The sequence below is a fragment of the Nothoprocta perdicaria genome, unplaced genomic scaffold, assembly GCF_003342845.1.
Source record: "Nothoprocta perdicaria isolate Ctin4 unplaced genomic scaffold, notPer1 scaffold_29, whole genome shotgun sequence".
Taxonomy (NCBI): Eukaryota; Metazoa; Chordata; class Aves; order Tinamiformes; family Tinamidae; genus Nothoprocta; species Nothoprocta perdicaria.
The window spans coordinates 1,639,378-1,666,663 of NW_020455521.1; the positions used below are offsets into that span (position 1 = coordinate 1,639,378).

Here is a 27,286-nt window from a genome sequence, read left to right on the forward strand (position 1 = left end):
TTTTTTTTTTTTTTTTTTTTTGGTGATGTATATAGGTAGAAATTTCCTTCACATTTGTGCTATTTTCAATTTTCTTAAACCTATTAGTAATCCTGCACAGTTCCACTTCTATTTTTTGGAACATTTGAATATTTGAACATTTTCTCTATCAGGTACATTTAATTGATGTGTTTACCACAGGGAGAGCATTATTAATACTGTGACAGAGTCTGCAAGGAACTTTGCACCCTCAAAAACGGAAAGGAGACTAGTAGAGAATTTCTTTGCAATGGTAAGATCTAGTCCACTCGGGARAAAAAATGCAGTGAAAATTCATTTCCTGAAGCTCTGCTTGACATCATTTTTCAACACACTTTTAAAGTCAAGCCCATTCAGATGTTTCTGTTTGCATGCTCAGCAAGCAAAATATTCAAAATGAAAAGCCACTCCTGAAAGTCTTGGCTCAGAAGATCTTTTGAGAGCCCAACAAACACTTTCATGATGGGAGAACATTCAAGCCTCAAAGGAAAAGTATGAAAGCTGGAGAAAGAAACTACATATTCTAATTCTGCTCGTAATATGGCTTTTGTACTACAAGACTCTCTTGTAGGATTTTTAATCAGATAAATCTTATGAACATTATCCAAGTATCATGGCGACAGCAGCAGAAAGATTTTTAAAAGATTGAACATCTATCATAGATACATGATCAGTATCATGTAATGCTAAGTATAAGACACTCGTGATGCTTCACAAGTGTATTTGACATGTTTGATGCTTAAGAAATGCCTCTCTCCAGTGTATTAGACATAGATTGATGTCACAGTTTTCCTGTTAGTCTCACATTTTTGTCAATTTAAAACTGACAAAAAAAAAAAAAGGCAAGTTTCTATCTCTGTACAAATTTATAAAGTGAAGCGTACAACAAATAACAGATTTTTCCATTCACTTCATTATTCTTAGCAATTTTAAGTATAGTTATGTCTTTCCCAGTTCTTTTCTTGACATGGCTATGGTCACTACTAATGAACTGATCCTGTAGAAACATGAAGATATTTTAAGGAAAGGAAGATTTAGAGATTTCATTTATATAAAAGTCTTGTATTCAGCAAGCAGTCTTTTAAATCCATCTTGAGTCTATCCTAAGATATTATTCATTCAAGCATTGTTTATTATTCCTACTTTCCAAAAATATGTTTTTTACTGCTTTTCTCAGAGACACCAGGACTTCTGTCACACACACTTTGCGTTGCATTTCTGCCCACCTTCCTTGCGTTTTACTTTAATAGAAAGCCAGTTATCCTGTTTTGCTATTAGGTGATTTTAGAATTCATGCATGCACTTTTGTTATTGTCATAGTGTCACTCTTTCTAAGCTCTTTTGTTCAGTTCAAAGTCTGTATGTTTTCTGTGCTCTTTAATTTATATAAACATAATGTAAGATATATGTATTTATGTGTGCATATAAATGCAGGTTGCATCTTCATTCTGCCTTGCGGAGTGATGTTMCCATATTCAACTTGTGCTGTTATTTTATGATTAATGCATAAAAAAAATGGAGTTTGGTATTTATGTGCAGATATAGTTATGGTCTCATTTGTTTGTTGTGGGATTTATTTTCCCTCAGTAATATGAAAAACTTGCATCACTTCTGAATGCTTTTATATCTGCATATTTATTTATTCAGGTTGTCCAGGTCATTTTGCAGCATGTTTGCTATCCTAACAGACTTGATGCTTTCCATGGATTTTATCACAATTGTGTGGAAAGAGATATATCAGACGCAAAAAGAATACTGTTTTTTTTCAGGTTATTATTTCAGGAAATGCGAACAAACAAAGAAAAACAAAAACAAAATTCAAAACCAGTTAGCTGTACTTCTATTAGAGGAGAACTATGTGTCCTGTACTTCCCTCTGATCTGGTATCCTAGGAGAATTAAATAGACATACCTTACTTGGAATTTGTATGACCTGACAAGGTAATATTGAAAAAATGAAAATTAAAAAAAAAAAAAAAATCCCATGCAGTCCTGACTGACTGCCTGTAAATGGCTAAGACCAGAAGTGTCACTGTGTCATGGCATTGATTCAATACGAACTCAAAAAGAAGATTGCTACCCACCTATATAATCAGGAGTACCACTGCTTACAGAAGTGACATGAAGCAAATTGCTTATCCAGATCAAGTCTGCTTAATTTGTGAGCTCTGACAAGATTACAACAGAAGATAGTATATCTGTCTGCCACACTTCTCAAGTGATGACTTTTAACATTTCTCTAAATTAAACTGCTCGCTGATCTATGTGCACATATTGCTAGTACCATATATCCTTTCAATTCTAAATTTTATTGATGATCTACTTTGGATGAGGAAAGAGCCTCTACTAAATGGAAATGTTATCGCTTTCCTCTGCATTCTTCCCCTCCTTGTCAGTTTTGCACCATTTTTCTATAGTCATCTTAATGCAGAGTTCCYTTTTTGAAAGCTGTAGCCTTCAGAAATAGTTCCATTTGGATACAAGTAATCTTTGTCTCCATGGCCAAAATGCTTTATTGACATGATGAACTTGATAATTCTGTTAAAGAGAGGGAATAAGATAAATTAAAAGTTTTCCCAAGTTAAAAGTCAATTATATCAGAATTACCTTCTGTATGTATGTAGTACAAAATGTCGGGCCCCTATATTAGTACATAATGCAGTACATTTTACCGATCTAATTACTTGTTTACATTTGCCATTTCTTATTTATATGCCATGAAATTGAAAACCTTGGAAGATTGTTAACAACTTAGGGAACAGTTGCTCAACAAAGCAATGATGCTCTGTCTTTCTGTCATCTCCTATGATGCTGAGCTAAGAACTCTGAGCTAAATAAAATTTCAAGGATGGTCATCTCTAGAGTCCCCTTCTGGCTATTCTTAGTTTGGCTCCTGGTGTCTTTTGCCACGTTTGCTGCTTTGTCTTATCCTGGCAGTTGTATTTTGACATTTCCTTACAGGTAAAAAGATTGATACAGCCAGACTTTTTTACATAGACCTTGGAAGCACTAACATATTGTTTCGGTAAATCACTTGAGCTGGACTTAATATCTCTTGAGATGAAAGCTTCCATCTTTTATGTTCCAAAACATTCTGCCAAGTCTTAATGGAGAAGCAACTTTTCAGTCTTCTGTCCCACTCTTCACTGGGTAACACAGTGATTTTAATGGACTTTTGCTTTGCATTGAGCAGAGGACGTGGCTGCACATTTCATAACCTTGCTTTCATTAGCTATTTTGTGACACCAGACTGTCTAATTATATAGAATTAGTGATCTTTGTAAGAGACGATCCATGCTATTGAGAAGCCTTATTAGTATTATTTCTTTTTCTCCCTCCCCTTCTTTCTTTCCACCCCCATCTCTCTCCACTTCTATCTCTCAGCCACCTTTCTCCTTTGCTTATCTTCTTTTCCCTCCCCTTTTTCTCTCCCCATTTCTAGCCCATCAGTCCCACTCACATTGAATCTCAAGTCCTCCTGTTGCACGTAAGAAAAATTGGAATAATAGTATTTCAGTAATAGTTACATATGTTGGTAGTAGCACCCAGAGTTTTCAAGTAATAGGACTGTCTCCAGTTGTCCAGTCTGAAGCCCTCGGACAAAGATTCAAGAAAAAAAAAAAAAAAAAAAAAAAAAGTGTANAAAAAAAAAAAAAAAAAAAAAAGTGTAGAACTAGAACTCAATGGCTATAATTGAATTTTGGAATGATACTATACCTATTACAGAAAGCATTAGTTTGAGAGGAAGAAAGAAAATAATTAAGCAACAATTAAATACAGAAGGCAAAAGCAAATAGTATGGTTTACTGAAAAGTAAAATTATTTTGGAAGGTGTCTTAAAAACTTCGACTGTTAATAGTCAAGAGTCTTGACTATTGTCAAGCAAAAGTAGATCAGTTATGAATGGTGAAGAGGTAAAGCTGAGGTAGTGGAAGTCTTAGGTAAGACAACATTTTTGCCTTAATTCAGAGAGATCACAAGAATAGGGGTTTGACTCAGTGCAATACTGTGGTTTAAATTTAAATGTTTTATTCATGTGTTTTGTTAAATGGGAGTTAACAATCCACAAATAGCAAGATAAGGCAAATTTTACATATATAACAAATGTTTACAATGTCTTAGAAATAAAATAGGTCAAAATCAGCAAAATTTTTAACTTCGTTTCTAAAAGCCAGAAAATATTAATGAGCACTTTTTACAATCCTTTAGGAAATGGAGGATATTGTCCTCATTTCTGTGACTAGAAAGTCGACCAGATTAAATGCTTTCTTAACACTATAAGATCAGTTGTCTCTTTTTCCCATGAATCTGCTTTCTTTTAATTGCTCAGACTTTACTTATTCAGAAGCTAGGGTCACAGATGAATACAAAGGCAATCGCTAAAAACCATCTTCATGATCTATTTATAYAGAGAGAAGGGAGAAAAAAAGAGAGAGAGAGAGAGAATTTTTCTTAAATAGCCGGCTCCAGTTGACTTCAGTGGTTACAGTGAAAGTCTTGAAGTTGCTGCCAGAGACACTGAAGGATTTTTTCACTTTGATCAAAGAATTGAGCTGGCCTAATAAAGCTTTACTTTGATAAAAGATTTGACTGATGAGCGTGTGACATTGTATTAGCAGGTAGAGCAAAGCAGTGTGCTTGTGTAAAGCCTGCAAATGGGTAAGGTTCATATTAAATGTATATTGTCTCATCTTGAGTTTTTAATTAGTGTGATTCACCATTAGCTTGCTGTATTCTGGCTCATACTAAGTGCTTAGCTTGGAATGACTGGAATTTGCTGTTTGATCTATGTAAGATAAAAGGTGTGTCAAGCTGGGATAGACTCTTGCTAAGTGCAAGAATAATTGTGTGAACTTTTAATATATTGGTTTCATAAGCAAAGAATATAACAAAATAAGCAAAGAACAAAGRACACCAGTGGACAGAGGTCACTCATATTCTTGTGTTTGTTCAGATATTTTCTTTTTTAAATCTTTCATACAGGTATTCTGTTCAAAATCAAGATCTCACATCACTACTACATATAAAATAGTCTTAGAATTTATGTCTTTCTCTTACACCTGAAGAACTTAGACTGTTTCATTCTGATTTTCAAAGCCAATTTCAGAACTACTAGGTTTAATTTTTCTTTTTTCCCCCTCYGTTGTCTTCAGCTAGCACATAAGTGAGAGGTCTGGAATCAGTAGGAGATTCCTACCAATCTCTTATCATTTTTATCAGTAGTTTTCAGAGATGCTTGCCTGCAAAATAATTTAAAGTCAGCTATATATATGTTTGACAAGGTATTTTATTGCCCTTTAGTTGGTTATCATATGTATGTAGGATAGTTTTGTCTGTAATAAAACAAAATGAACCCTCAGAGCCTTTGTGGAATGCACAAAGCGTAAAGACATTTTCTGCCTGTCTTGCTCGTGTCTGGTTATTTAGGAAATGTAGCTGAATGAAAATTTTAGTAATATGAAAGTTTAAAGGGTCATTTTTGTATTCTTTGTAGATTTTCTGGAGTTTGCAAAGGAAACACATTGAAAAATTTGTTCCTGTGAAGTAATAATAAAAAAGAAATTGAGCTTTACCACTTTGATGCTTTCAGATCGTGATCATTTAGGAAACAAAGTTATGAATTATTGCCGTCACAAGAAAGCCAAAACTGAAACCCAGTATTTTCTACAGTATAAAGAACAAAAAAAGCAAACATTTAGATCTCTAAAACATTTGAAGAGAAGCTGTTTCCTGTTTATTACTAGTTGAACATATAAGACACTCACCAGTTCTTGCAGAAAAAAAAAAAAAAAGAAAAAAAAAGAAAAAAAAAAGACCTAATTCTCAACAGGGAATAGCAGAAGTAGTAGAATAGATTGTTTTCAATGCAGATGTTTCTAGCATGTTAAAATATTTCTAAGACATGCATTTGCTAATATCTAAGTCTAGTGTCAGTGTGTGGTGAAAAATGACCTAACAGACATTGAAGTTGTAATGGTTTGTAGTCCCTTAGTCCTTGAATGCTTCTTTTCCTACAAGAAAAACGTTTTTAAATGTTGAGGGAAGTAGAGATGTACTCTGTAAGGGAGGGACAACTTGCCATGTTGACTTTTGATGGTAATTTCAGACATTTCAGAACAGGAGTAGAGACGATTTCTCAAAGTAGAGGGGTGTCAAAGTAGAGAACTGTCAATATCCTTTAACAGATCTGTGTGTTGCGGTGAGCTACATGCAAGAGGTAGTGTCCACATAGCTCTTATTCTGCAAATCTGACCCTACMTGAAGTCATCTTAAACTATAAATTAGAGCAGTACTTCTGTTYTTATGATCACCTAACACAGACATCTTTTTCAAAGGAGTTCTGTTAGAATTAATTTGTACAACGAGAAGCTATTTTATTTTTGCATATCTAGACCAGAGTGACATAGGTGATCTAGGTGAAACAAAGGGATTGATCAGTGACCTAGACCAAAAAATCAGTGATCTGGGTCAACAGATACAGCTTCAAGTAAAGCTGATTTAAAAACAAACAGACAAAGAACGACAACAACAACAGAAAAAAAAAAAAAAAAAAACCCAGCAGTTTAGGAGATTTGTAATAAATTGAAATAACTGGGTAATTATTCTAAATTAAAGTCACTGATTATTGTATTAAACCAGTTAGCATTTAAAATATACAAAGATGATGTCAAATAGTTTTATCCAATTAAGTCTGATTGTATAACAATTTGTTTTGCTAAAAAGACTTAAATGCTATCTGAGTCATTCTGTAGATCTCTGTGTGTAGCTTAAACCAATAAGAAAAGAAACAGCAATATCAGAGCATGCTGGGTTTTCCATTATAACGATGTTATGTCTAGTCGGTTGGAGATTTTGAGTATAATAAATTAACAGTCATAATTGCCAATTCATAACAACATAGTATAATTCAACAGAGTTTTCCAGAAAGTGAAAACATTAGTGATGTTTTATGACTAGTCTCAAGAGCTCTAATACTCACTCTAGCAAAGCAGTCACTTGTGTCTAGCACACGTCTTCCATATACAACATCCAACTTATTTTTATRCGACTAGGTGTAAAATGAAATAAAGGTACTCATATTCCGACCAGAAGTGATATTTTTAAGGCATTTTTCTCTGCGGTCCCTCTTCAGGTTATGAGGAGCTACTAACATTATTAGTCTTAAAAACAGCAAAAAATGTTGAACAACGTATTTGAAAAGCAAAAAATAGATGCATGTATTTTATAGAATAACAGATGTTAGCGTATATTAGGTGTTACTGTTTCATCTTTAAATGAAATTGTAATCTTTACTATRTCTAAGGGAATAAAAAAAAAATCTATCTCTGCTTATGTGAGTAGGTGCATTTTTGACTAGAATCAGCTTGAGTAATTGGTGTTTGCTGTTACATCCTTCAGAATAAAAATTTCCCTTAAAGCCCTGCCGCTTTTCTCACTATATATAATATAGTACCGTATATTATATTGCACTATGTTCTTTCTTCTTTGAGCTTGGACTTCATCTTCCATTTTAAATCACTCTGGTTCTCCAACCAGTTGATTGATTGAGATAGATTGATGTCTTCTGTACAGTTATAAAATATGAAATTGAGAGAAGGTAGACAAAATTAGAATTTAAGAAGTCTTAGGTTTTGTTTGMCTGCCTTGAGCTAGAAGGAAAAGCTTGGATTGGTGCCATGTTTAATTATTCTCAGATTTCTTTATAAAATTTAATTTCTTTCTGACATGCAGTAGCAAAGCACAGTTATATTACTCTGCCAACATGAACAGACAAACTTWTTACTAGGAAATTATGAATTGTAAAATTGACATTAACATGAAAAGTTTTTTCTAATGGGCAAGTCYAAGTATACGACCATATATACCTATAATTTTAATTCTTCTAGTTATTATCTAATTTCTGTGTCCTTATAAGCGTGTAATATAGAGGTATTAAGGAAAGCAAATGTTTGATACCCAAAAATAAATATGCCTGATTTTTTTGAGGCTTCTGTATGTCAATTAAGTTGAAATGTAGAAAGTGTGGGGAGGGTTGTTGGGAAAAGAGGGGACAGTGTATGTATTGCTTGTGTTTTACAACCAAATATAATATGTRGATGAGTGCAATTATTGCTACAGCTGTTAGTACATAACAGACCAGCGCAAAATCGTAATTCTTAGATTTTCTTCTCTACCTTCTAACTGTGTTGCTGTTATTACTGAGATATATTGCAATGTTTACATTACTATCAGTAAATAGACACCAACTATTACAATTTCCTTCTTTGTGGTAGATTTATTAAAAACTGCAAAAAAGAAATACAGATCTCACCTGTTGTCAAGAAGCTATTAATTCAAGATTCTTATTGTTTCCCAGTTTCCTATATAAAAGACTCAGCTCACTTTTTCTATTTAAGGATTATTGCTTGTGTTAATTCACACTTCATGTCCTCATTCTTGTTTTGKTTTTTTTTTCCMCTCTATTTTACTTGGTTTCTTCTTTATTCTCTTTTCCACTCCAAAGTGTGTAGTATTAGAATTCTGACTAGTGTTTTCAAGTTCTTCAGAAGCTGAAAATTTTAAGGCTAGAAGGGCATTATATCTATTATTTCATCTGATCTGCATGAAACAGATCACAAAGCAACTTTGAGTATATGAATAATCTACTTCATGTACTTTTGTGCCTGAAAATACTATTTTTACTACATACAAATGAAAATGCAAGAAAAATCATTAAGGGAGCAGAATAYTGGCGAAGAACTATGGTACTAAAAAAAAAAAAGCAGCATAGTCTGTATGCTGGAACACAAATTGCAGTAGTATAATTATGCACTATCCTATGATGAGAGAGTTGGCAAATGATCATCGTAGACCTATTAATGAAGAACAGCAGTCAAATGATCACACACTTTCTCATATGCAAAAAAAAAAAAAAAAAAAAAAAAAGTGAGAAAGAAGTTATAAAACCAAAGAAAATAATTAGAGATTCATAAACAAAAGATGACCTTCATGTTTCTGCTGTATTGTAAGACAACTAAGCAAAGATCTGTTGCCAAGCCAAAAGTCTTCTTTTCATATTCCTTTACTTGTTATTYGTGACACATATCATGATTCTTAAATGTCAAGTCCTTCGACAGAATAGAGAGCTGTMGTAGAATCATTGCTAAATAGTTGTTCTATCCTCTCTTTTTTTCCTGGATGAAAAAAATAATTAGTTTTTCYAATTTAATTTTAGAAGCTCTGACATTTCTATCTGAAACTAGTTAAATTACAGTCTGTTGTTAAATGAAGGTATTCAACAGAAATTAGACTTGTAACAATGTTTAAGGGTCATCAAATAGATTTTCAAAAAGTAACCCTTTTTCACCTGCAAGTGCTGCTTTTGATATTTGAAGGCTGYAAATCACTGATGTTTTTGTGTCTCTGATTGTTTTTCCAGTGACTCAGTCTGTGAGTAAAGTCAACATTCACCCTCAAAGAGCTTTGTGCTTCACCATCGCCTTCCAAACACTTCTTACAATATTCTGTTTTCATTCTGTTGAACCATTTGCTTTAATAAACAGAAACTCATTGTAGTAATAAGCAATTTATTTAATAGTTGTAAAAACCATCCATAGAATCCAAATATCTTGAGTGACAAAATCATAGTCTCATGAGGGGAGTCCTACTGAAATACTAACACTTCTTTGTGTTTACTGAGAAACTAAGGTACTTAAAAATAACATTACTCTAGACTAGATCAATCTGATTAGTTAAGATCAGTTCAAGTTGAAAGCCTTGAGCAGGTGAGTGTGCTTCACAACAACTTGTAATAGTTTAGCATAAGTAATGAGAGAGGTTAAGCTGGTCTGATGGTTTCCAGTTGACATATGGTGGCATCTAAATGTTCGTGTATTCCATTCTCTTCTGTTTTTGTTTGTTTGTTGGCTTGCTTTTTCTTTCTTTTTGGCAAATACTTTTGTCATGGATTATTTAGAAATGGTAGACAACAATAATATTAGCTAGATACAATGCATGTACCTCTGGTGTGACTCCTGCGGGCTAGGTTGATTCTACACAAATAACTTGAAAACTCACCCTTTGAAAACACAAAGAGAGGCTGAGACCTGGAACTGTTAAGTCTGGAGCATAGAAGGCTCCAGGGAGCCTCTCTGTGTTTGAACAGGAGGAGAAGGTGGAGTAGCCTTTTTCTCACTGGTGTCTTGTGAAAGGACAGGACACAGGGCACAGACTGAAATAACAGAAAATCCATTTARCCAAGCCACAGCTTTTTTATTTGAAGTTGACTGAAACATGATCACTAGAGAGGTTGAAGCCTCCATTCTTGGAGAGTCAAAACTGAAGTAGACTCTGTTCTGAACAATTTATGAGCACTTCTGATCCTTTCCAACCTCAAATGCTCAAAGTGTTATTTACTCACCAATGGCTGTGATGGCAGCCGTAATCATCATTAAATAGATATTCTGTTAGATTTTTATCCCATAGACACTTTTAACCTGCCACTGGAACATCTTACAGGAACTTTCTCCCAACTGCTTGCCTTTCCGTATTAAAATGTAGCTCCCCATTTTGCTGTGGATAAATGAATGAACTCTTTATTGGTGTGACATCATAAGGGATGTAGAAACTCATTAGGACAGAATTCTTTTCTCTCAATGTTTTTTCTCTGCCTCCCTCTCTTTATAGAAGTTATAATACCCTGAGGGTTCATACATCATTTGAGTTTCTGAGGGGAAGAGAATTATGTTCTCGCTCTCTAACTTTTCCTGTATTGTGGGAGGACTCTTCGTACTGTAGTCAGCACTATTGATTTTATGCAGCAGAAAATTACTTTCCCCTGGATAGTTCTCAATTAGTCACTTGCATCCCATGACTAGCCTACTTCCAGCACTCAGCTGATGCAAAAGCAGCAGATACGGTGCTGTTAACCCTGGTGCAGAAGTTCAAGTTTACAAAAGTAGCGCTTTTGTAATGCGTCTCTGACAGCAATGAGATACGAAGGTATTCTGGCTTGGTGATCAGCATTGTTCTCATGAGTTGGAGATCTGCTGAATGTGTGGGATCTATATGTAAACCTCATTGTGTGAATGTATGTGTATGTTAGATCTTTACCCTCTGGAAAATTATGAGAGGATTTCTAATTTAAAGATTCAAAACCCCATTGGACACAATCCTGTGTCACATGCTCTAGGTGACCCTGCGTGTGCAGGGGCATTGGACTAGGTSATCTCTAAAGATCTCTACTAACCTTAGCAATTCAATGACTGTATGATTTTTTTTTAAGCATTATTTATGCTAGGGAGCAAAAAATGGATATAAGTTGACCAGGAATAAAATCAGGATAAAAATAAAATGTAAGCTCTGTTGTACTCGTGAAGTTATTGAGAAGTTTTGAAACAGCTTTTCAGTTGACAAAGTAACTGAATTTATGACATATTTTGATGTTATTTTGCATATGATAATATAGCATTTTTCACTTTCGTAAAAGGGACTAACATGACCCAGTGTCCCTCTTCAAGTATAAAAACGAAACGGTAACTAAAAGTTCCATGTTTTTCTCATAGATTCTCCACTTGTGTTGCTGAAAAAGTAAATTATATGRATAATGTGGAAAAGAAAACAACTAGTGGGGTAATCAAAAAACTGCAGAATCTGTGAGGGATAGATTGGAAAAATAGATTGGACTAGGACAATTAGGTAGTCTGGAAGACATAAAAAAAAAAATAAAATAAAAATAAAGGCCATCAAAGCATATTCAATATTTTTCCATGCCCCTCTGCAGTAGTTTGAATAAATACTAACTAGTTGTAAATTTAAAATTATGAGAAAAAAGACATTTATAAATTRAACTGAGGGTTGAAATTTCTACCATAACCCACTGGAATCAAAGAATCAATATTTTAGAATGTAAAGTTAAAAATATTGACTATGAATCAAATGAATATTGCTTTTTTTTTTTTTGAGTATCTGTTTATTTCAACAGATGACCACACTTTCACAAAATGTTATGTACCATGTTAATATGCAGTGAGGTTTAACTTTTTGTCTAATAATGTCCAGGTCTAAATAGCCTTTCTGCTGGAAAAAAACTATCACATCTAAAAAACAAAAACACCCCAAAAAAGAAATAGCCATTTACTGATTCTGGGTTTAATAAATTTTTAAAATAGAACTTACATTTTACTTTGCAGGCAAAACATAATAGGTAAGACTAAACACCTCTACCATTCCAAAAAACATCTGGATTGCWGATTGTTTTCAGATAGTTTAAGTGTTTGTGGTGATTGATATTTATATCACAACTTTGTTGCCAAGATACAGAGTATAATTATTGTACAGATAGAGAAGTAATTATGATAACCTTGTTTTTAATCTTTCYCTGTAGGATTTTGGAGATGATGGGTCCTTGTACATTACTAAAGTTACCACAACTCATATGGGAAATTACACCTGCTATGCTGATGGTTATGATAAGCTCTATCAAACTCATTTTCTCCAAGTGAATGGTAAGGAAGGTTGTTCTAATTATCAAATCATAGGAGACTTAGTTTTGGATTTCATTAACTAGATTTGTTGTTGCTGTTTTATTTTTCAATATTGTGTTACAGCTCAAAAGAAAAAGAGATATGAATGATTTTTCTCATTCCTCTATAAATGAACTTTCAAAACAATAACACACAATCTTTTTCATTTAGTACTCCTGTATGAGTAATACTTATTAGAATAAGTAAGATAAGTCCAGAGGATTTTCTGTACAGTGAACTGCTCACTTATGTGCATGATTAACATGTTATCTGTAAAATGAGGCTTTTTTATTAAAAATGTAGCTTTGAGTACCAATTTAGTAGTTCTGAAGAACACACTGGGAAAAGTATTATATATAAGTCTTATGCTAAAACATTGCATTTTATATTTACATATATATATCAATATATACACATATCTATATAGAATTATATGGTGTGTGTTTGTATTAGGAAGGTGCAGTGCTATAAAATCTGTTTGGAATTGATGATGGATTGAATATCAGACTTGACTGTTGCTTCTTTGTATCATTCAGCTCCTTTAAAGCTGCCTAAATTGCCTGGTCCCTATTTCCTCTGCTCTCAGAGCTGGTCTTTCATAGACTAGCACAAGAGTTGTACCTTCCCACACCATTTTGGGTTCTGCTTTTCTGGGGACTGGGGTCCTTCAGGGCAGGAGCATCATGTACACAGACAAATGGAGTCACAAACCCTGAAATTAAATTTCTGGTCAAATGAATAGGTCTTCTGTAATTTATTATCTGTGTATGTAAGCAGCAATCTTCCTAAACACAAGCGTGATGGTCAATACGTATAGCTGTGATAATGACTAATTAATAAAATGATACTTCCTAAGCACAAGCATGATGGTCAGTACTTAGAGGCGTGATAATGACTAATTAATATGATGATACTTGTATTAACAGAAGAGTCAGATAAAGGTTAATGAGATTATGAAGCTTCATTGGGCTCTGTAAAAGCAGTGTAATTAGATTTTAGGCTCTTTCTTCATGTGCATTTCTGTAAATCTGTATTTGCTTAGAGATAATTATATAATTTGCATTGAATACTTTGCAAATATTTTACATATAGGTATGTTATAATTACAAGATTAAACTGATTAGATTCCTTTTTTAATCTACAAATTTTAAATTGCTTTGTTCATTTCAAAAGAATAATTAGCCTCTATTGGGATCATTAAACAATACGATAATCAGCACTGTAAAAAACAAATAAAAAAAAGTTTTATGTTTAGAAATTTCAATCCTCTATTTTGTATAAACAATCTGTAAGTGAATATTCTAAGTTATATTGTAACAAATTGATATTTAATCCTTTTACATACAAACTATAAGAAGATAAAGCAATATAAGCTATAATTGTACAGGCATAGCTGTTTAAATAATCATAGAATCGTAGAACACTTAGAGTTGGAAGGGACCTCTAAAGGTCATCTAGTCCAGCCCCCCTGCACACGCATAATAAATAATAATAATTATTTATTAATAATGATAATTAGTATTCTGTGTAATACTTAAAACCTTCAAAGGATCTAATTTTGTGAACATGTGGGTTTATGAACATTTCTGTTTTGGAGAGCATCAGGTTTGGTAGCATTTAACTGAATTACAGTGCCTACCTAGAAAAGAACTATTTCTGATATGATGTTTCGTAGCCTAAATAACAAGACCAATCCATAAGTTAAATTCTTTTGAAGAATCTCTAGACACCATGTTGTTTTAATCTGTGTTTTAAACTCATGATGGACTTCTTTATAAAGTATTTCTATAATCTAATAGGAGTCTGATCCTGTGCTTCTTTGCTTCTTCTTTTTTTTTTTTTCATCCAAATACCTGTACCCTTCCGGTTCATATTACCAGAGTTTTCTGTTCTGCTGTTGTTGACGTCACATATATCTAGTATGAAACACTGAATTTAGGAGGTCTGTTCTCAGATAATAATGGACCTGCCTAATGGTTTTAATGTTATTTAAAGACAAAGAGAGGCTATGGAATTCAATCTCCCATAAATTATTTATAATCTCAACCCTATAATTTGTTTTTTAAATCCTTCTTTACTGAAAAAGCAAACAGTACAAATAGATTAATATAAATGCATATGTGAGTCGTGTACTCAGGAAGCATTTGTGCTATTCCAGAATCCTCATGTTTACTTGTTAGCCTCTATTTTTTTTCTGCAGCAGCTGTTCAAGAAACTGTATGGAATTGCTGGTAGATTTCTTTGAAACAAAGTAGCAAACTGTGGCCAGAGCAAATTAATTTTAATAAATATTCTTGTAATACTGTTCTTTTTTTATTATTGTTATTATCRGGGAGTTACTTCTCTCTAGAATACTGTTCCACAGTATTAATATATTAACTACTTTATGTAGTAATTATTCAGCTATATGGGACAGCAGATATTTACACATCATTTAAAAGTTGGAAAAATGGTTTGAATAATAATTTTTTTGTTTGTTTGTTTATGGCTGGACCCTCTTGCTTATGTTAATTGAAAGTATTAAAGGGTCATTGTTAAGAGTAATTACTGCTTGTTGTTATGTTCTTAGAATTATATAAATGTGGTATCAGTAGAACAGTTTATACGAACAGAAGTTGTAGATAAGCTTTCTTCTACATCAGAAATAAGAGAGTTTTTGAAAATAGCTATTGGAAGAACTGAAATGTCTCAGCAAAATTGGCCTTTCTCATTCATTTAGTGCTTGCCCAGTTATGGATCTATGCTCTTCGTACCCAGAAGTTTTAATCTTATTAATAACATTTCACAGTTTAAAAAAAGTTATCATATAGAGCCTAGTTAGGCTATATGTTAAGAATATATATMAAAACTAAAAATATATATTAAAATATATAATATGTAAAATATATTAACATATTAATATGTAGTATTTTATAGAAATATAATATGTATATAGTGTGTGTGTATATATATATCTAGATATAAAATCTCTCTATATATATATCTTTCCTAAACAGGTAACTTTTCTGTGGCTTCCAGACAGCTTGAAGAGACTATTTTTCTGTTATAAATTTTTTTCTCATTAGACATGATTGAAGTAGTCTTCAGGGWTTTTTATAGCAATTGTAAGCTACATTGAATAGCTATATATTCCTCGTATTTGGAGCCAGTAATCTCACATGGCTTGTTGAGCTGAATGATGAGGGATGTAGGGTGGGCTTCTCTTTGCTTCATTCACTTACATATTATGTGAGACTCTACTAAAGCAAGTCATGCATCTGCTCTCCTTCTCCCCTCCTCAAAGCTTTTTAACCCATATAATGACCGTAGTCTTACRAAGTAGATTACTTCTGATTAAGATACCAGAATATGCCCCTTTAAAATTCAACATTAACAATCAGTTTTCTTCCATACGTAAAATTTGCTTTCCATGAATAGTTATGCTCAGTCACACAGAAGAATGTGAGCGAAATAAATCCGAAGAGGTGAGAAGCACAGACAAATCAAATGCATTTTTGAGACTGAACTAGCACTAAACTAATAATGTGATATTCAGCATGTGTCAGTTGCACAGTTCTTGAGGACAGATTACAGGTAGCCTCTAGGATAATATGAGATCAAAAACTGAAATGCAAGACAAGTATTAAAAAATGCAAATTGCACACAGATTTGCTGAAGAAAGTAGGAGATGGGAAATTGAGGGGAAAAAAAATAGAGCAAGAATTTAGGAGCCTTGTTATGACTTAGGGAATCACTGTCTGTGCCTCAGCCTTGGTGTCCCAGGGGTATCAYTGTGGTTGAGAAAACACCACTGAAGGGAACAGCACCCACACCAGAAACATGGGATAATAAAAGCAAACTCAGACATAGCTTCAGGGTTCTCTTGATCTTAACATTTCCTGAACTTTCAGTGGTTAATTTAGGAAAAACAGCGTCTTCTAAAGTAGGATTTTGATCGTGGTGCTGGTTTTTATTCTAATTAGGAAATGTTTGACTGTCTTGCTTATTTTCTAAAACTTTGCTTAGAATAAGAGAGGCCAAAAAAATGTACCGTCTGCATACAGCAAATGCCTACAGCTACTACAGCTTTGGCACTGACAGCCTGGTTTAACTGATAGTAAAGAAGGATGTGTAACTCATCCTTCTTAGGCAGGAGTATGATTTTTAAAGGCAACGTATATCTGTTGGTTTCCTTCAAGAGAGATCGTAAACCTTCYCTTTTGAAGTTCAGGTTTATTTCCAGGCTGTGTATGTTCCCAGTGGTGTGTGAGGCCTTGTAAAATAGCAAATTTTGCCAAAAGCACAGAATTATTAAATTGATGTGTTTAGCATGTACAATCTGATTTGGGAAGTAAACAAAAACTGGAGCAACAGCTGGAGTCATGACAGACTGATGCTTTTTATTATAAAATACTGCTCTCAGTTGCTTATAACTTTGTGTAATGTAAACCCTTCAGGCTGAAATATTCTGTACTGGATATTTGCCTAAAATATCTATTTAATTTGCAGCTAAATCATCCAGAGTATTCTGAGTAGGAGGTTGAGGGAAAATATGTTGTTTTATTTTTTGTCCAAACTAAAACTTTATAGACACACACACACATTTTTTTTTTTTCCAGTTAGTAAAAATTCTCTAAAATTTGACCTTGACRATTTTCTGCTCACACTCACTCAGCAGCAGTTGTTCACGTGCGCTGCATTTTATTCACAGGAAGGTTGTTCCAGCAGAGGTAGCAGGTGTACAAAGACTGGCAATGCCTGACATTTAATCCTGCAAGCTGCTGAGATGCTATGGGGTCTGAGAGCAAGAAATAGCAGCAGTGCTCTCTGCTGTAAGGGTACCCGAGCAAAATGGAGAAGGAAACCATTTGGTTTGGAGGCAAGGGGAAATCCTGCAAAAATGGGTAGATTGGCCAAGGAAATAGATGATGTTAAGAAAGGCTGAATGGTTTCTAGGGAAGGAATTGGAGGGACCTTGCTGAAAGAGGCTCAGGCACCTGGGCAGGGCTCACTGAGGAGGCCAGCAAGGAAAGCATGTCCCAAGGGGACCGACACAAGGGATGCAGGAAAAGGCATGGCTAGGAAGAGCTGGAGAGCAAGGGGAATGGGAACAGCAGGCTGGAGAAGAACAGAAGTAGAACCTCTGTGCCCATTAAACAAATTCCCTTCCAGGAGACAGATGGAAACCTTAAATCTCTAGTTTTTATGTGGCCATGCTCTCAGCTGGTAGTCTGAGCAACTTGCAGTCACAATTCTATTTTTCATTTTCTTCTATGCTCTTTTCATACATTTTATAGTTTGCATGTGGGGTCTATATGTAATATTTCAGACATATTATTTGATCTTCACTTATATTTTAAAAGAAGTATCCCTGAAAACTACTATTTTTCACTTCCTGAGATGCAGTAGTCTGTGACATACCGATGCTCTAATAGGACAGCCTGCTGGGTCGTTTCTTGTAAACAGYTGGATAGCATTTGAAAATACTTGAACTCTTGCTGAAATAGTCACAGTTAATTTTTGATCTTGTTATCTCTTTTTCATTATCCACTGATATTTCATCCTCTACCCTGCTGTGGTTTGTGACACYGGCAAATATTTCATATTTTTATAACTATATGAAATAATACTTTGAGGGTCAGGAATTATGTCTTTTAAGCTTTTTTACAGATTTTTTTTTTTTGAGGAATTCCCGCAAAAGTTGTGTCTATGTGTAATTAAAGGTCAATGATTATTCATGTAAAAAATCTAAATAGCAAGACAATCATTGGTTACCAACAGGAATATGTCCACTGTGATATATGTCCCTTCTCTACCATTAGTAATGCAATATATAACAGACTTGGTTGATAAGTATGAATAGTAATCAGCTCACAAACCTTGGCARAGTGACCGTTCTTATTTTTTGCTAATAGTGAAACTTAGAAGTCCAGTCTATATACCAGTAACACTCAAAAAGAAATTATTTAATTTAAGTACTTTATTACTGTCACTTAAAATGAACTGATCTCATCTTCAGATAGTGTGAGATATTATGTGATAAAATCCAAAGCCATCCAGTCATATCTGTAATTTTTCAGTGGGCATATGTCAATATGTGTAATCCTGTGATCTTGGTGTTTTGCTTCACTTCAGAATAATATCATTTACTATTGCTAAAGAGAGTGTTAAGTATTATAAACAAGATMATGTTAATTGCACAAGTGATAAAGATTGCTAAAATATATCTTGAGGAGCAAAAAAAAAAAGTGGAGGTGAAAAAGTTAAAAGACTTGTTAAAAAGGACAATTACAATCTCTATATATCATGCTATAACTTTCTGGAAGATCCTGGTACATTCTACACTAATCACTTTTTTTTTTTTAATAATGTAAGGAAAAAATATCAATCTTACTACAAATCACAGGACTAGTGAATTTAAAATTCAAGCTTGTAAGTTGATACTACAGGCAACGAGAAGAGTTATTTCTTATTAAATATACTTTCTGCTTCATAAATTTATTGTGACAGAGTTTGGTGTTAAATCTCACTGAATGTGTGACTGATACCACATCTGTGCATTTTTTTTTTTACATTTTTTTAAGGAAGATAACATTTTTCTCCACTGCATGCTAATTATTTTCTGCCTCTAGTTCCCCCAGTCATCCGAGTCTATCCAGAGAGCCAGGCAAGGGAGCCCGGTGTGACAGCCAGCCTGCGGTGCCATGCTGAAGGTATTCCCAACCCACAACTTGGTTGGCTCAAGAATGGAATTGATATTGCTCCAAAATTATCCAAACAGCTAACTCTTCAAGGTAAAGGGGCTTTTCTTCAGGTTGGGAATGCTCTGTTGCTRTATCCTTTGCTATATACTAGATTTCTTTTTTATGCAGTTTTAACCAAGGGCTGAAGTATAAACATTTCAGGAGACATTTTCCAGTTATTCTACAAAATGCATCTCTGCTTTCTCTTTATTGGAATATTGGTGGTGTTTATTGGCAGAATTATCTGTAAGTTCTCTATTCAAAAGTCTGTGGTTTTTTAGTACAGCAAGCAGCCCAAGACCCTGTCATAAATACAGTATTGTTATTTGTTATTGCAGTTGGTATGCTTCTATCTAAATTAGGTAGCAACATTTTTGTCTGTAATGAAGATTTTATTCTAGTACAGTGGTATTAATCCAATCATTTTTCCTGACACTAGGTCTAAGTATCAGAATGTGGATCAAAGGTCATATTTTCTGCAGCTGAATGGGAAACAAAAAATTATGTAATTTTAGAACTCAGGAGAACTGAAATGAGAGTTAGAGACCTGGTAGAGAGGAAAGGAGAAGAAAGATCTGAAATATCTGAAATAGTTGTCTGAGGGGTCTCAGTGGATCTCCAGAAGAGATGCAAGAGCTCTGCACCAAAACAAACCAACAAAAAAACACAGCACAGCCAAACTTTCAAACAACAACAGAGGCYAGTTGGAGAGATTTTATACATATTCAGACCTGGGTGAATTTGGTGCATSTGCCCACGTTGGCATCCTGCTGAGCTCAAGGCTTTCTTGCTTCTTACTGTTTTACTGATTATCTTATAATCGTCTCTGAAAAAATATCAYGTGCTTCTGGTTTTCTCTCTCAATATTGTACAATCAATGTACTCTTGCATGTACAAGATGTATCCTAATACACATCTCGTGAATAGGATAGAGCAATAGAATAGGGTAGAGCAATAGAAATGGGTCTGCAGAGTGAGAAGCAGTGGCACAGGTGTACAACAGCTGCTTCCAAATAAGAATTTCCACTTAAAAAGTCCAGTTTTTAAAATAAGTGTAAATCATATAGATGAACTTAAACTGCAGTGAGTTGATGCTCACATAGATATTTACATTTTCTATTCACATTTTTTTAAAGTCTTGTGCCTGTGGAAACTTCACTAACATTCCTACTCCGTTGGACATACAGTTCCTCATTTCTGTGGAAATACGGATTCCTCCATGTGCATAATCCAGCTATGTTTATTTGGCCAGAGATTTGTCAGAAAATATTCCTGAAAATTATTTCAGGCYGTAGTTTCTATGGATTCCTGCATTGCCCTAGGTATAAAATTCCAAAGCGCCTGCTTTTCTATTTCTGCATTGCATTCAACTGAAAGCAAATATAGTTGCCTATGTTTGCTAGAAACAGCTAATTATATTAAAATTATTATTTATGTTAAAAATCAGTCCCATTAAGTTCCTTGGAATCTCTAGATATTTTGTGTCAAACCAGTAATCAAGTGTTAAGTGTTCAAATGCAGCATAATGAGAACACAGTATCTTCCTGTAGAAGTAGGAATGCTGTTTTTAAAGATGTCCATAATCATTTAAACAGATCTAAAATGCCAGATTGATATTTGGTTCCAAATTGCAAGATCAGATGAGATATTCCTGTTATCTGTGAGATGAATAATAGCATACATAGCTCTCTAACCCATCGAACACTTTTGGAGTAGTTTGGCATGCATCCAAGTTATGAACTCAGGAAGGAAAATGGTTTCATTAGCATAAGATGAAAAAGCCTTCTGAATGTATAAGTTGAAAGCACTGTAGCAAAACAGAAGTTTTTTGTTCGCATGCTGAATTTTTCCTCTCTTTTCAGCAAATGGCAGTGAGGTTCACATTAGCAATGTGCGCTATGAAGATACAGGAGCATATACTTGTATTGCAAAGAATGAAGCAGGAGTCGATGAAGACATTTCTTCTCTTTTTGTGGAAGACTCTGCTCGAAAGACCCGTACGTATTCTGAGAAATATAAGAAAACATGTAATGTTTCCCATTAAAAGAAAATTTGTTTTGAAAATAGCATGAATCATTAAATAAATTGAGTACACCTAGGTACTGATTTAAAAAAAAAAAAAAAAAAAAGTTCAAATAGTGATGACAAGAATCAAAGAAGGAAAAGGACATAATCAGTGTTAAAATTTATGCCATTTGTACATTACAGGATTGTCACATATGAAGAAAATAAGAAGGGGGGAAAAAAGAAGCAGATTACTAAATAAGTCAGGAAAGTACTCCTGCTAGGTGGGGAATTAAAAATAGTTTTTGTTTTATTTTTTTTCAGTTCAGTTCAAAGAAGTCTTTTTTTTCCCCAGTTTTTTTTTCTTTGTGTTTCACATATCCAGAGTCAAATTTTGCCCTGATGACATGACAGTCATCACAAGACTTGATCTCAACTGGAGCACTTAACCATTTCCAGATCACCCGGCCCATGAAATCTTAGGCCCTTGATAACTGCAGTCCTCCAGAAAGGTGAAGCAGCAGTGCTAATATTTATTTGCTAGACTGGAAGTTCAGTGTGCCAGAGAAATGCRTATCTACCACCCCGAAGTGGTTTTCTCTGTGATGTTTTTTTATGTTGAATAGGAGTGGGGCTGATACACTCTGTTTATTTGTCTTCCTAGATAATATTTTCCACTTCATTTTCTCTTTTACCTTCTCAGAAAAATCCGTTCTTGCATTTATATTCTAGCTTGAGTCTTAAAAAATAAAAAGAAAAAAGAAAAARATATTTTAATGAATGCTATATATATTCATTGGAAATAGATCTAGTAAAATGATAGTTATTTTACTAGTAAGTCTGAATGCATTAACCCAAAGGATTCCTATTTATCTGGAAACTTATTTAACAATGATGAGTATTCAGGAGATACTACAGGCAGAATTAGTATCACTGCAAGGCTGTCTGACATTTTGTATTATAAGACACTGAGTTCAGCTACATATAGATTTATTAGGCTTTAAATATTTGCAAGGAAATCTTCCATGTAGGAAAGTTTTATAACACAAAGGTTAATACATTTACGTAGCTACTTTGAGTAGCATTAGTTATATCTGTCATTTTGAAAGTCTTAGCATGTGTTTCTATTTTTTTCTCTCTTTTTATCTATATTTGTAAGAGAGTCATGAATATGACTACTTAGACATTCTGGAAAGGCAACTGAGGATAAATAAGTAGTTTTGATCATTTTGAAATTCTAGTAATCTGGTGTTATGAAGTTGATGTGTCACCTCATTTTGTCTTCAGCAGTCTGGAAAGAGAAAAAGATAATTATGGCTGTTACCAAGTTACAAGGCTTGGAGAACTGAAAAATTTTTAGGAAGGTTTCTTTGGCCTTAGTAAATRAGTTATATTTAACAGTTGAGAGTCCATGTAGTTACTATTTTAGATCTGCTTGTGCTGTATCAGAAATAGTCACATCTATGCAAAATATTGTGAATAGCCATCCCTATGCAAAATATTGCTTTCAGGGCTTATAGTATGTTGCAAGAATTTTAAATCACCTAGCTTTACAGGGTTAATAAAATCACACACCATGCAAGGAGCACTGTTTTTCAGCACTTGCAACAAAAGCTTTTAAGCCAGTAGCAATAAAGCTCTTAGGATAATCAATGACATGAAAGATGTAAATGAAGGAAGAAAGAATATATATGCCTAATTCATCACAGACTCTTTCATTCTTAGAGAATTCATTTATTTTAAACTCTGTGTCTTATGTCCAAGAGGAGTTTTATCAGTATATCCTTACCTGTCTGAACATGGTGTTCTAAAAATTGGTGGATGTAGAAATGCAGGCATAGTCTAGAAGTGCATCAGAACAATAGAATACAAGTGCAGCAAGTAGTTACACAAGATGTTTACTCTAATTCAAAAACATGCTGAGCATACAAATGTAAATGCTAATGTAAAAGAACAATTACTATAAATATCAGTATTCTAATATCAGTCAGTCTTCGAAAGTACAAATTTTGACAGACATTGAAGCTATGTGCTCACTTTTTGCTAGATGTGCTGTTTTAAGGTCCTTCTACAAAGAGATCTCTCTAGGTTTAGAAAACTGAAATTACAGTATAATGTTTTAAATATGATTTCATATGATCTAATRTAAACTGTACCTGCTATAGATTTTTCTTTTTTAATCTGCTTTAATCCTCTTTTAAGGAAATAAAGCAGACATGTTCATTTCCTTAATGAAGCTTTTCATTTGTTGACCTTTTTTTCTTACAAAAGCCTCCCTTCTGCAATCTCATAGCATAATATTGCTTTGGGTAAAATCAGAACAGCTTCTCACTAGGTAGTCATTTAATCTGTGTTTCTTTTTTTAAAATGTTACAYAGAGTAAAGCTCTTCACAAAATAAAAGCACTGAAGGTTATTTACCTGGTTAGCTATTCAAGAAGTATTGACAGCTTTTATAGTAGACTTCCATAATATTAAAACTATAATTGCATTAAGCTTTATAAACTACAAAATGAACCTAAAACACGATGCCATTTTTTACCAGTGGATATATTTTATTTCCTAGAAAGACAATATTCAAAGTGAATGTTCACTCAATTTTTAGGAGATATCTGTGGAATCTCATTTTTAACATATAATATTGTTGTGTATAAAACTTAATATTTTGAGATGTTTTCAGAATGTTTGAGAATGAGAATTTTTTCTCAAAATGTTTTGTGAAAAAAGTAATATAAGTGGCAGAAGTGGCTGCCTCGTTACATTAGGAATGGATAAGTCTTGCTAGTGCAAACATCTGCTCTTCAGAGAAAATCTTACATTTTCTAGTATTTCTGTCTCAGAATCAGTACAATTATAGATAAAAATAGACTGCTAAATAATATGTAGGGCTTTTCTTCTATCATGCGCCTAATAATTGTTAGGCTTTCCAAGTGGTTACATGCATATATAATGTTTGTGTCTCTATTAAAAAAAAAAAAACACACAAAAGAAGGACAAATGAAGGGCAAACCTATACTGATTTGTGGGAAATATGGTGATAGTAGCAAAAATAAAAATATATAGTGAAATATATAGAAGAGTAAGGGCATTGGGTATTTTAATGTTTTCAGCTGCTAGAACAAAAATATGATCCATTCCAGTTTTCAAGAAAAGTCAATGTACTGTGATGATAATGATTTGTCATCAAGATGTTAATTTGAGATTAAAGTTAATGAAAAATAGTGTTTTGTCATACAGCTCCGTTAAATACATGCCAGTATTAAACTGAAGATTTGCTCTGTCATTCACTGGTAAAACTTTTAGACAGTCTCAAGAATATTTTTGGCTTTTCTTAGCACTTAAGCCTATTACAATGTGCACTAAAAATAAAACTTCTGAAACTATGTTTTCATTTTGGCGTAGTCTCTGGTGAGAGTAATTAAATATTTTTCTTTAATATAGCTTGACTTCAGCATATTGTTTCACCAGTAATCTCATTTTGTAGCAGCAATTTGATACATTTAACATTTTGTCCAAATGCATGCATGTTTTTGATAGACTAATAAATTGTGATGTAAATTGCTAGTTTATATTATCTTGCCCCAAACATCTGTTGTAAGCTCTGCTGACAAATGCCTAGTACTGTCTATTTTTAGTTGTTAAAATGTCAGTCATTTAGGTTGAAACATTTAATTGCTGCTCTTGTACATAATTTTTTCAAATATATCTCTATATATTTACTAATATGCTATATATATTTACTAATATGTTATCACCACTCATGAAACAGGTACTATGTAGAAAACATGTTTGTTTGTTGTTTGTTTTTTCCTTATATTAAGAATGCTATGGTGATTTACTGATAGCCTTTTATACTGTAGTCTGGAACTTGCTATTGGTGATTCATGTGGGCAGGTTTTCATGGGAATGTGATCCAACTATGGTAATAATTTCTCCAGAGATGGACAAAGTAAAAATCTCCAAACAATCTATGATTTAGACATTGGGTAGGGACTTCAGGGACTGGTAGCTTTCTGCAGACATCATCTGCTCTCTGTAGAGCCCGTCTTTTAGAAGACTATCAGGACTAAATGCAATTTAAGTAATGAAATAGTAAGAATTACTCTTMAGGCTTTGAAGTGTGTTGCCTCTGCATCAGACCTGAAGGAAAGGCTTGTGGGAATGAAAMCCCCCCTACTTTTTGTCCAGCTGTGGTAGTTGGTGAAGAGCCTGGCTCCATTGCCTTGATGACCTCCTCATATGTACTGGAAGGTGGTTACAGGTACCTCCATACTCGCTTTTCTCCAGGATGAGACAGGATGACAATCCTCTTGTTAAATTCCTACCTATTGTGCATACTTTTTATACTGTGGTCTTTGTTCTCCTTCCCAGCGAGACCTTTGCCTAAGAATTCATGGGATGTTTTTTTCAATCTCTATTTGAAAGAATACTTTAGACTGAGAATACTTGGCCCTAAACAGAAAGTGGATGTTTCATGAGAATATTATAATTCAACTGGAAACTACTTATGATTATTATGGTTTGAGAGTTTGGAAGGCTTTTCCCATCAGATATTGATCTCTTCTGTGTTAATTAACATTTTAGATTAATATAGAAAACATAAATACTAATTACATCTGTATTTCTGATGCGTCCAGATTGGTTCCTCATACAGATTTTCAGAAAGTTCATTTTAACATACTATGACTTTTATGCTCTGCAAGAAGTATACCACATACTTAGTGAATAGATCTGAATAGAACAGTTACATCCTACACCTGCAGCAGTAGCATCTAAAATATTTATGGGTGTAAGAACTGCTTAAACTCTCCAGAGACCAGAAACTCTTCCAGTGCTGTGAAWTCTGTTTTCTCTCAAGTTTTTGGTCAAAGCCATCAAGCAGGAGAGGGCTGTGAGATAGCTGGATAACCCTGAGGTGACTGGTAAAAAACATTTGGAGGGATAATGATCTAATGTAAATCTCAGTGAAGATAAAAGTGTCTCCTCCAGTCTCGGTGAAGATAAAAGTATCTCCCCCACTGTCCTGATCTAATAATATCTGAGAGAACTCAGCTGTATGGGAAAAAGTGTCTGCTGTAATCATGACTGTTAGACGCCTAGCAAATTAAAATCTGGTTTTAGTTTCATTCAGTTTGGTTTTTTTTTTCAGAAAAGACATTTCATAGATTCACAAAGTTTCAGCTTGACAGAGCCACTGCATCTAATTCTAATCTATCTTCTCCATTTCGCAAGACATTAAATTTCATCCTGTTATGCCTGAATGCAGATCTCTAATGCTATGTTTGCTTAAAGTATATCCTCCCAGAAATGCATTTAAACCAGAGTTAAAGATGCAAAGASATGGAGAATCTCTTATATTTCTTGGTTTGTTACTTCACTACTTAACCGGTTTCACCAGTGTACAGGTATACATACCTGTTTTTTTAATGTGAGCTCGGTGAGTTGCCATTTCCTTTGATTTTTTTTTTTTGTCAAATGAATGATATTTTAAGTATTTTTAACCTATGAAGCCACCATCATTAAATACTGAATAATTTATCTTTCACACACTGAACAGAAGTATCTCAAAATAAGACTGATAGCATAAGACTTAGAGGGGATTTGTTTTATTTTATGTATTTATTTTTTGTCAGAACTTTTCCAATATCAGCTTAAAAAAGAGCTCTGTTTGCAGAAACAGATTCTGTCCTTCTCTACCCATATATCCCTTTGCACTTCTCTTCCTTAGTACCAGCAGTGGAAGTTTATGCTTATAAATTATCTACTCTGCAGCCCAAATTCTTTCAGGCCTCAGTTTCCAAATTCTGCTTTTTCCCTACTCCCTGGGTGACAGAGGATACAGGTTTCAGGAATAGTCTGTATTTTTATCCTCTTTTGGTTATATAAAAGAAAAATATTCATTTTAGATATGCATTTTACAAAGCATGTCAAACTGCTTTGCAAAATTTATTTACCATAACAGATAATTCACAGACTTCATAGGAAATAATTTTATATTTGTTTCCAGGTTACTGATGGACTAGTAAAGATCGTACTCACTG

The 27,286-nt window shown here is 33.8% G+C and overlaps 1 protein-coding gene across 1 annotated transcript in view; it reads left to right on the forward strand.

The window, feature by feature from the left end:
• FSTL5 (follistatin like 5) overlaps window positions 1-27,286 on the forward strand; it is a 245,155-nt gene that overhangs the window by 170,655 nt on the left and 47,214 nt on the right. Inside the window, exons 8-10 of the mRNA XM_026041646.1 lie at window positions 12,382-12,502; window positions 19,132-19,293; window positions 21,105-21,239. Of these exons, the coding sequence (XP_025897431.1) occupies window positions 12,382-12,502; window positions 19,132-19,293; window positions 21,105-21,239 (418 nt within the window). The remainder of the gene's footprint in view (window positions 1-12,381; window positions 12,503-19,131; window positions 19,294-21,104; window positions 21,240-27,286) is intronic.